This window comes from Mesoplodon bidens, assembly GCF_964165515.1.
Source record: "Mesoplodon bidens genome assembly, chromosome: 7".
Taxonomy (NCBI): Eukaryota; Metazoa; Chordata; class Mammalia; order Artiodactyla; family Ziphiidae; genus Mesoplodon; species Mesoplodon bidens.
Window position 1 is genome coordinate 44,501,347 of NC_138164.1, and position 10,800 is coordinate 44,512,146.

The following is a 10,800-nucleotide window of genomic DNA, read 5'->3' on the forward strand; positions in this document are numbered from 1 at the left end:
ATGTTAAAAAAAAAAAAGAATGGGATGGCCTCTCAACAGTAACTGAAGAGACCTTGCACAATGCAAAGAGAAAACTAATCTACTGTTTGTATTCTCTTAACCATGCCCAGTTTACTTACTTCACCAATTCCTTAGTAAGAGTAAGCGGAAATTAACATATCCGTAGTTTTGTTATATATTATTATATAATATCTGTAGATGTGCTGTATATTATTAAGAAGGCTTAAATTCTCTGCACAGGAAATATATATATCTCATCCCATAATGTTGGTTCAGTCATTCTAAAATAATCCTTTTGTTATCTTCACAAAAGACTGGGTTAAAAGAAGCCTGCCAGGCATTTTCATAGAGGAATAGCTAGGCTGCCATATCTGATCAGATCACTCCCCTTCTTCAACTCATCAAAGGCCCCCACTAATCTGAGAGTAAAGTAAAAAACTAACATGGCCTATGGGCAAGGGTAATATTTGCAATAGTTAACAAGTACATGGCCTCCCACCTATCAAAATAGACACTGGCCATAAAGCATCAGTACACCCAAGCCCCCGCATATAAGCTAAAGATCAATTCTGCCTTCAGGGCCCAGTGTGACCTAGCCCTTGCCTACCTCTCCAGCCACTCACCACCTTTCAGCCATGCTAAATGTCTTTCCATTTGTTTCTGCCTTAAGACCTTCCTACATACTACTTTCTCTGCCCAGAATGCTCTGAGCCGCCACCTCTTCCCACACCAAGCTTTCTATTCATTTTTCACTTTTCTGCTGACATATCACTTTTTCAGGGTAGCCTTTTCCTGACCACCACCATCTCCCCACTCTCAATAACTCAGATCTCCCTGTATACTCTTATTTGGCAACCTATACACCCCGTTCATGGTTAGTATAGCCATTGGAAGTCAATAATTACTTGTGTAATGACTGTTTCTCTCACTACATTTATTTACTCTTACTAATAATCCTACTATTAGCATGTTGCCTGGTACACAATAGGAGTTCCATAATAATAGCTAATACTTACCAGGGGTTTAGTATGTTATCAGGCACTGTTTGAACCACTTTAATGGATTAGCTCCTCTAATCCTTGCAACTGCCCCATTAGGTACTATTATTTCAGATGAAGACACAGGCAGAGTCAGCCTAAGGAATCGCCCAAAGTCGCAATGTCAATAAGTGGTAGGGTTGGAATTTAATCCCAGGCAGTCAGGCTCCAGAGCCCAGGCTTTTAAGAAGCACACTATACTGCCTTTATGAATGCTTGTTGAACAATTTAATGAATTATAGTCAAGTTTATAGTGGGCAGAAACAAGTAAGCTGTACCTCTAAGAAAATGCAGCCATGAAACATCCTCTTTGTGCATGGTCCACCCATTAAATGAGAGATAAAGATATAGGAACAGGAATGGGCATAGGTATAGGTAAAGATATGAATAACAGTAGAAGGAATATCCTGTAAAAATAATGTGGCTGGCCAATGGCTTTCAAGGACTTTACAAATTCATTCCACTTCAGATCCCCACCAAAATCCCCTGGGAAATATGTCACTGCCAAGCCAAACATTTCATCACCACGCCCCCGACTGCCCCCTCCCACACCCTCAGAACACCCCCCAAATATCTAAACACCCTCGGCATTTCTGAACATTCCTCGTGACGGTAACACAAGAGAAATAGCAGAGATGATCCTCCGACAAATACACACCAGAGGAACAGTCCCCAGACAGACCCTCCTCCCCAGGTTCTGCCCCCATGCGAAGGAGAAAAATGCCTTTACCTTTAAATAAAAATGCTTTGCTGGTATTGTGCAGTCCAGACACCTGAGTGACTCCAAGGGTGGTGTTCACGAGGTCGAGCTCAGTGATAATCTCCATCTGAAGGTGGGGATCCATCCCGAAGCCCACCACTGAAAAGGAACAAAGAGCCATCTTGGCTTAAAACGCTGACTTGCTTGCGGCAACACGGAACAGAAATGACAGAGGCCAGGCGTGGCAGGGAATACAAGGAACCCAGTGATGAGTGCTTAGAGATGCTCTTTCCCTGGATGGAAAATGAAGGCAACTCTTTGCTCCATCAACCCCACTGATATTGTGGTTTTTCATCCCTTCCCCCTCTCCCATTCCCCATTATAGGTTGATAATCCCTATGCAAAACCCTAGGGGCCAAATATATTTCAGAACTCAGACTGGATCATCTGTTGGAAAGCTAATATGGCCCATATACTACATTTTATGTAACACCCTCAGCAAAGTCTGCATCAGTACCCCATAACCAAACACGATATTTGTAGAGCAAAAAGTCTGATATTGTCCTCTAATTGGTGTACATAAAGACTATAAATAGCCTCATATCTGTTCAGGTCAGGTTTTGCCACCAAAGGAGTTCAGCTCAGGGTAGGTTTTGCTGTCAGGTGAGTTAAGAAGAAACTTTGGGTTTCTGAGCTTTTTTAGATTTGGGAACTGTGGATACAGGATTGTGGCCCTGATCTACCTGCTTCAGAGACTGATAGAGTAGTTAAATCTGACACCATCGTCACCAGGAAACACCTCCACAGAGCACTATGAACGAGGCAACACCACCTGCGATGAAGAGGAAGAAAACGGGAGGGATCCTGTCCCTGATGGATAAGGGTGGCAGAGGGACTGGCCAGGAAAGAGAATCCCCAGAACAATGGATGCAGATTTCAAGGGGATTCATGAAAAGTTAGACACCCTGACAACTCTTGTTGGAGAACCTTAGCACAGAGAAACAGGGCCCTGAGCCCCCCTTGCCTCATCTGAAAAAGGCAAATCCTTAAGCCTGTCTCTCATCTACAGGGTGTTCCGCAGAATGATTCACTCATGACTGCAAAGTGGCTTCCAATTATATATATTAATAAGGCTAGCGATCACTCCAAGGGACTATGTTTATGCCATTCCTAAAGGCTGTGCCTGTCTACACTTAGCACCTCAGTAGTGCAATTCTGATTGCACAGTTGGACATTTTTTAATCAGCAACAACTGTCAACGTTTGTCTGGTGGTAATGCAGTCACTGAGGCAAGATTTGGAGAGCTTACACCCAATTTGTTCCAGAGAGATGGAGTGCATTTCATCAGGGCATCAAGCGCTGTGACAATCTCATCTGTCCTGCCCTCACCCTTTTCCCCACAGGTCTGGAGAAGGAAATGTACCCTCTCCTCACTCTTTTCCTGTTAGGAAACAGGGGCTGCTGCAGCAATCTAGGCTTCTGTCAACAGAAGGTGGCTCTGGGAAGGGTCTCTGGAGCCGAAGGTGGACAAAGGGTTAAATTAAAGGCACAGTGCATAGAGCTGCCTTCTCAATTTTTGTCAGGCTTCCCCTTGTCCTCTGAAATGCAGCCAGATGCGAGACCAGTTTACCCAAAGACAACTCATTCATTCAGTCATTTTTCAACAGATATGACTGAGTGCTTTTTATGTAACACACACACTGCCTTGCGAGGCACTGGAGATGGCCTCCCTGGGCATGCATTCCTAGGGCAGCGGGTGAGGAGATGGCAAAAAATAAACAAATACATAAATAAGATAGCTTGAGATGGCAATAAATGCCACGAAGAAAATAAAACAGAATTATGAAACAGAAAGCAGCTTGGATGGAGGCTGAAAAGGGTGGTAGAGGAAGGTTCCTCTGAGCAGACACCTGATGACTATAGCAGCTGGCGATAGTGCAGTTATTCCGGAAGGGAAGATCTGGAGGGGAAAGCTTTCCAGGTTTAGAGAACAGAAAATGCAAATGCAAACCAGGAACAAACTTGGCGTGTAGAGGAAACACTGAAAAGGCTAGTGTGGCCAGAGCAGAGTGAGCCCGGGGGAGAGTGGTAGAAAATGAGGCCCCAGAGTAGGCCCTGCCTTGTGAGCCGCAACAAGGAGAGGGACGGTATTCTAATTGCAATGGAGTATCACTGGAGGGCTTTAAGGTATGTGTTTAAGGGGAGGAAGAGTGGGATGTGCTCTGATTTATGTGCTCTGATTATGATCTCACTTAAGGTTACATCCTACTTGCTTGACACAGACTCCATTCACAAAGACTGATGACTGACCGAGTACCTACTCTGTGCAAAGAAGTACTGCGCTAACAGGCATGTATCAGCCCAGGTCACAGCACCATGAGCCTCTTGTTGAGACTGGGAATGTTTTTCTCCAAGTGAGCTCAGATACCAGCAGTTCTATGATCACCTTGAAAAGGCAGGAAAGGAACTAATATTTCAGTTTGATCTATAGTGCATGGCAGAAATTAAATGAAGAGTGATCTCAGAGGACCTCCACACTAGTCTATCTCTGGCCAGGAATTTGAAACGTGGTTTGGGAAATGTGCCCTTAGCTGGACACAAGAGGAAGGAAGCATCCCTGTAGCCTCAGTGTCTTGCACAAGGCTTCATATATGTCAGGCCCTGAATTTAGGACCTGATTAATTAATTGATGAGTGGATGTATGATCATTGCTTTGGGGGCAGTGATCTCAGGGCAATATGCATACCTGGGGAATACCACGAGAGGACAGGAGGGCATTCAAGCCCAGGAAACTTTCTAAAAGGAATATGGTTGACTGAATTCTTGGCTTCAAATCTTTACCCCTGGATTTCCCTGGTGGCGCAGTGGTTAAGAATCCACCTGCCAATGCAGAGGACACGGGTTCCATCCTTGGTCCGGGAAGATCCCACACGCTGCAGAGCGCACGCACCACAACCCATGCACCACAACCACTGAGCCTGCGCTCTAGAGCCCACGAGTCACAACTACTGAGCCGGTGTGCCACAACTACTGAAGCCCGTGCGCCTAAAGCCCATGCTCTCCACCAAGAGAAGCCACCGCAAAACGCGCGCCTCAAGAGTGGTCCCCACTCAGGGCAACTAGAGAAAGACTGCTCGCAGCAACGAAGATCCAGTGCAGCCAAAAATAAATTTTTAAAAAAAATCTAAAGATTTTTTTTATTATTCCCATAGCCACACCCTTTGCTATGTGGCTTTGCATGTCCTTCCAAGGGATGGGAGTAAACCTCCCCATCCCTTGACTTTGAGCCCAGCCATGTAACTAGTTTGGGTCATTAGGATGTTAGCAATGTCACACAAGCAGAGGCTTGGATGTGCCTGTGTGGTGGGGCCTGTTCTCTTGTACCTCTGCATCACAGTGAGAAAAACATGGCCCTACTGGGCCACTGCTCCAAGGAGACTAAGACACACGGAGCAGACACCCTACCTGGGTTTGGAACGACTCCCAGCCAAACCTGGCCCCAGTGAGCTAATACCAAACCAACCGACAGACACATGAACCAAAAGAAATGTTGCTTTGAGTTTAGGGTGGCTTGTTATACAATATTATTGTGGCAGTAATTGACCAATGCGGGGACTAAAGACCCACGATAATGGTTATCCCTAAGATGTTTGAATCTCCCAAACTTGGAGCCCTGCAACCGGACAAGCCTAAAAGGCTCCCACACAGATTCTGTAGAACTGGCAGAACACCCCAATGGTGCCCTTGGATTCCCATCTTCATGCGAGAACATCTCAATCTGGAAACAACACTAAACTAAGAGCCACTTTCAGTCCTGTCTCTTCTCCCTACTAAATTTGTGCCCTTGGAAAAATCACTTCACTTCTCCGAGCTTCATTTCCCTTAACTGTAAAATGGGGATAATACCCGCCCCCCAGCCTCGTGAGGTTTCAGTGATAACTGTATGAACACTTCTAGCACATATCTGGTGCCCAGCTGGGGTCTGCTGCATCTGTCTTTCATAGGACCAGCTCTCCAGACCATTCCAGCTCCCTGGTCAACTCCACTGGAATCATACAAACGGTACAGGTGGCTCCCATTTTCCCAACCCCTCCACATGCCCAGATGACCTAGAAGGGCTTCTCACTCTGGCCGTGCTTTTTTTTTTTCTTTAATTTATTTTTTGGCTGCGTCGGGTCTTCGTTGCTGTGCGTGGGCTTTCTCTAGTTGCGGCGAGCGGGGGCTACTCTGCATTGCGGTGCGCGGGCTTCCCATTGCAGTGGCTTCTCTTGTTGCAGAGCATGGGCTCTAGGCACGTGGGCTTCAGTAGTTGTGGCTCGCGGGCTCTAGAGCGCAGGCTCAGTAGTTGTGGTGCACGGGCTTAGTTGCTCCGCAGCATGTGGGATCTTCCCCGACCAGGGATCAAACCCGTGTCCCCTGCATCGGCAGGCGGATTCTTAACCACTGCACCACCAGGGAAGTCCCTGGCTGTGCTTTGTGAAGTCTATATATTAAATCTATATTAACCCCTCCCCCTATATCCTGCAAGCTAAGGGGCTTCCCTGGCTTTAAGATAACTGTATTGCTCTAGTCATGAAAACATCCCATTAAAACAGAACAAGAGAAATCAATTAGGCTTCCAGAAACAGAACTGTATTCTTTTCTCTAAGTGGTCCCCTTCAAGATGAAAATACCTGGTGCCAATAGCTGGATGAGTAAAAGACAGCACTTTGCCCACTGCCTAAAAAATCAGAAAATCTATTAATAAGGCAGCATTTGCAAGGCTTCACCTGAACCTTATACAGTATGAAAGTGTTGGTTCCATAAAAATATTTTTTGTATTTTAATGTTTCTGCTTCTTATCCAAGCATGGAGCTCTTGCCCTTTCCAAGGAAACTCTACTGAAGTTTTCTACTTTGGCCATAACTGCTCTCAAATGGCTGAAGCTGGGTATTGGAATTAAGCAGGATAAAAAGCTTCTGGGGAAAAAAAATATTTTTAAAAACCTGAAAGGCAGCATGTCAATGTCGCAGAGGCACTTGAGGCCTGGCTCTGAGCTTCAGAATCTCCACCCTAATCTCCCAGGACACCTGCTGCTGGCCACTCCTCGGTCTAGCCCAGAGAGCGTTGAGGCCCAAAGCCCACTCAATCCACCTTCAGGGTCCCAGGCCTAAGCTCCCAAGCAAATCCTCCTGGATCTGGCGCACTTCAAATCTAATCCAGCTCACTGTCCGTGATGGCAGCTGTTTTCCTCTGGCCCATGCAGGGGAATACGATGCTGGAGAGATGCTCCAAGACCTCATTTACCAGCAGGATTTCACAACCATTTGATCGGATTTGGGCCTCTGGACTCCTACAAAGTTTCTTACTACCCCAAAAGCAACATCCTTAAAGAATATGCTCTATGCCTGTTCCAAATCAGCCAAAGTTTCACATGATCACTGGAGGCTGGGGGCTTTTGTTCACAGCTCTATTATTCAATTCATAGTTAATGAACTGCCTGGGAGGTGCTTCTAAAAGAAAAGCTCTCCTTTCCAGAAGGTGGCAGCAAACGGCATTCGCTCAGCCCCAGGGGCTCCCTCTAACCATTGCCCTGGTGACCAAACCACACTTGAAAGCCATGGGGGAGTAATCACTGAGTTTTACATTATTCACACTTCAGGTTACTGGAGAAAACTCAGGGACATAATGTATTATTACTGTTGTTATTGTAGCCTTCTAAATTTTCATTATTAGTGATGTACCTGGAAATCTCAGATTTTTTTCACCCAGAAATAACCAGAACTGGAGAACAGGACCTATTCTTGACTCCACTTTACTCTTTAAAACAAATTCTCTGAACAATGAGTAATTTAAGCAGCTTCCTGTGACACCTATCATTAGATCTTTTCATATGTAACTGCTACTGCACTGCAGTGCTGCTTTAATTAAAATGTGCCTGATACCATCTGTTCATTTCCATTAAAAGGCAGTGATATCTGAGCAGCTCACTCAGTGAACCACGTGTTTATTTCATCTTGGACTGTTAACAGCCCAGACAGCAATTGTCCCACTTGACAAATAAACTTTCCAAGTGGCTGTTTGGATCCTGATAAACTAATTGAGAGCCAGGCTTAGCTACCTCAGAGGATGGATGTGTGATGCTGGTATGATGGTTCCTGGGCAAAATCAAAGAAAAAAATTGCTCATCAGACCACCTCAAGCTGCAAGAAATTGTAAGTGAAAGAAGTGAGATATAATTCCCCCCGTCTTTCTCATTCTTCTGATAATTTTTGTAGAAGAAATAGGTAGCCTCTGATGTTCAAAAAGTACCAAGTGGCATGGAAAACTCAAGCTCCCTAAGCAACTGCCACAACCAATGGGCAGATCCTTCCACGCTTCCTTGACTTTGGACAAGCTGTGCCCTCTGCCTGGAATGCTTTCCCTACTCTGTGCACCTGGAAAACTCCCTACAAAGCCTTCCAGACACAATTTTCAAACATCACCTCCTGATTAAAGCCTTCCCTGACTACCGACCACCCCTCCCCAGAATTCACTCCTACCGCCCCTCCTCTGTTTCCTCAATACAAACTCCTGTACCCCCACCCCCATCAAGCGGTACAATAAAAATGCTCTTCGGTTTCTATCTAGATTCTCAGCTAAGCTGTAAGTTTCTGGAAGTCAAGCAAGCCGGTTCCTCTTTGTATAAGCAATCCTGGCACCCAGCAAGACACTCAACTCTTCGCTGAATGAATGGATACAGGAGTAAATCTTCCCTACAAGAGAATGTTTACAAGTTTTAAAGGGGCTTGATGTGGGGAAGGGGAAAAGACAGTGTCGTTAAAGATCTCCAAAAGCAACGCGCCCTGGAGACACAGTCCACTTCTGGGGGAAGCACTTTTTGCCGACTTTTCAAAAGAGTAATGAGAACAAAGGGCGTTAAGTATACTTGGTAGTGACGCGCACTTGAGACGTGAAATGCCCGATGCGCTGCCCTCTCCCCCACCTAGTTTCTCTCTCTTTGGTTCCACTGTAAGATGCCCACCAGCACCAAATTCTCTGCACGCAGGGCTGCTAGCCCAGGCTCTGCACTAGCCTCGCCTGCCCTGATCTTCCGGGGGCGCGTTTTTTCCAGTGTGTTCTCGGTTTTAAAAGACTAACCCATCTAGATGGGCTGGAACTCAAGAAGCACCTATTCTAGGCTGGACCGAGTCTTGGCATCTCGGCAGCCTGGGGAGCTCGGATGGAGATAGGAAAGGGATGGGGATTCCTTTTGTCCGCGGAGAAATCCACACCCGCCGCTCTTTCATTAAGCAAAGGAAAAGCTGCTTCCCGCTCAGTCCTGGGGAAAATGGAAAGGGCCAGCGGAGGGAACTTTTGAGCGGACCAAGGCCGGGCATCCCTCCCCAGCCCTCTACAGATAAACCCTGCATGGGAAGGAGGCTATGCCTCTAGAGAAGGGAAATGAGAGTGATAAAAGAGAAAAAGAGAAGAGCAGAGGGAATGACTACACACCGATTCTGGGGTGCAAAGTCGGCCGCGCGTGGCGAGGATGGCTAGCGTAGGGATGAAACCTCGCGACGCCCCACCCCACCTCGCGGGGGAGGGTCCTATTTTTGCCAATTTCCTCCTCCATCCCACCCCACCCCCACCTTCCCAAATCTACTACTAGTCCCCTGGAGAAGGCGGCTGAGAGAGGGTCTCCAAACCCCAGGGGACATGGGGGCTGGGGGCGAGTAGAAGCTGAAGGAAGGAGGCGCGCTTAGAGTCCTCACAACTGCGTCTCTGGTGGCAGAAAGAAGTGGGGACTTCAGAATATTACGCCAATTATCCTTGCCTCCCCTTCACAACCCCCAATGTGCAGGTATAGCACGGGAAAACTAGTGCGGAGCTTGAGAGAATCTCCCCGGGATTGCTCCCACAGTTCCAGTTCCCCCCAGTTTGTCCTGCCCTCTGGTGGGGGGGGATAATAGGGGTGGCAAGAGAGACCACTCCTGGAGTTCCCCTGGAGAAGAGTCAGGAGGGGACGAGGAAGAGATCGCGGAATCCCAGGATCGCCCGCAGCCCTCACCCCGCGCCGCGTCCTCCCGGCCCTCGCAGCGCCCGCCGGCAGGAAGCGCTCCCTCTGCGGGTGCGCCTCCCGCCGCTGCCCCTTCCCGGCCAGGCGGGGCGCAGGGAGAGCGGTTTCCACCGCACCTGTCCAGTTCACGGGTGTGGGGCTCGCGGGCCCGCCCTACTGTGGGTTTCGACCCGGAAGCCGGTTACTAGCAGCAGGAGGGTGCGCCCGAATGGCCGCGCCCCTCACTCCTGCGTCCGCCAGGCCGTGTCCTCCGGGAAGGGGGCACTCCTCGGGGGGCATCTTCCAGCCTGTGAGTCCCACTTTTCGCCCTTTCACCTGGACCGGGGCAGAGAGGTTCGAGGGACCCATCCACGCCCTTCCCCGGGCCAGCGCGGAGCTCAGCTCCAGCTCTCCTCACGCCTAGGTGGGCGCCGGGCACAGCGGCGGGGCTCCCCCCATCCCTGGATCCCTCCGACAGCCCCAGCCGTGCTTACCTGTCCTGGCGGTGCACACACAAAACCACACAATTAAGATCACATCTTTCGGCATCGCTCCCAAGGGTCCCCGCCGAACTGGGCGCGCGGAAGCCAGGAGGAAACAAATGCGCCTCGATCCCGAGGCGCGCCGGGCTCGCAGCCGCCAAACTTGCTAGCGGGCGGCGGGGGAGGTGGCTCAGCAGCGCCGGGTGCTGCGCTCGGGGATCGCGCCCAGGAAGGCGGCCCCGGCCGCCCCGCCCCCAGCCCGTCCCCCAGAGCGGGCGGCGGCACCCTGCTCGGGCCCCGGGCCCCGCTGCGGCTGCGCTCTCCTCGGAGCTGGAGCGGGAGCGCGGGGCTCGGCCACTCCGGCAGGTTGCGCTCGGCGCTGGGAGCGGCTTCCCCTCCGCTGCAAAGACCCGGGCGGACGGCGCAGCAGCCGCTACCACTCGGAGCACCGAAGCTGGAGTCCCAGGACCCGCGGGCAAAAGGGAGGAGCTGGAGGCGGAAGCACCCCTTCGGCTTCACGCTCTCCAGCCCAGACGAGCCGGCCTCGCCACCGCCGCTGTCTCT

General features: G+C 49.3%; 1 protein-coding gene across 1 annotated transcript in view; it reads right to left on the reverse strand.

The window, feature by feature from the left end:
• Positions 1-10,303, reverse strand: part of NELL1 (neural EGFL like 1) — a gene marked incomplete at both ends in the record, with an annotated part of 833,612 nt that extends 823,309 nt beyond the window's left edge. Inside the window, 2 exons of the mRNA XM_081240682.1 lie at positions 1,768-1,896; positions 10,249-10,303. Coding sequence (XP_081096808.1) covers positions 1,768-1,896; positions 10,249-10,303 — 184 coding nt within the window. The remainder of the gene's footprint in view (positions 1-1,767; positions 1,897-10,248) is intronic.
• Positions 10,304-10,800: the final 497 nt, after the last annotated feature.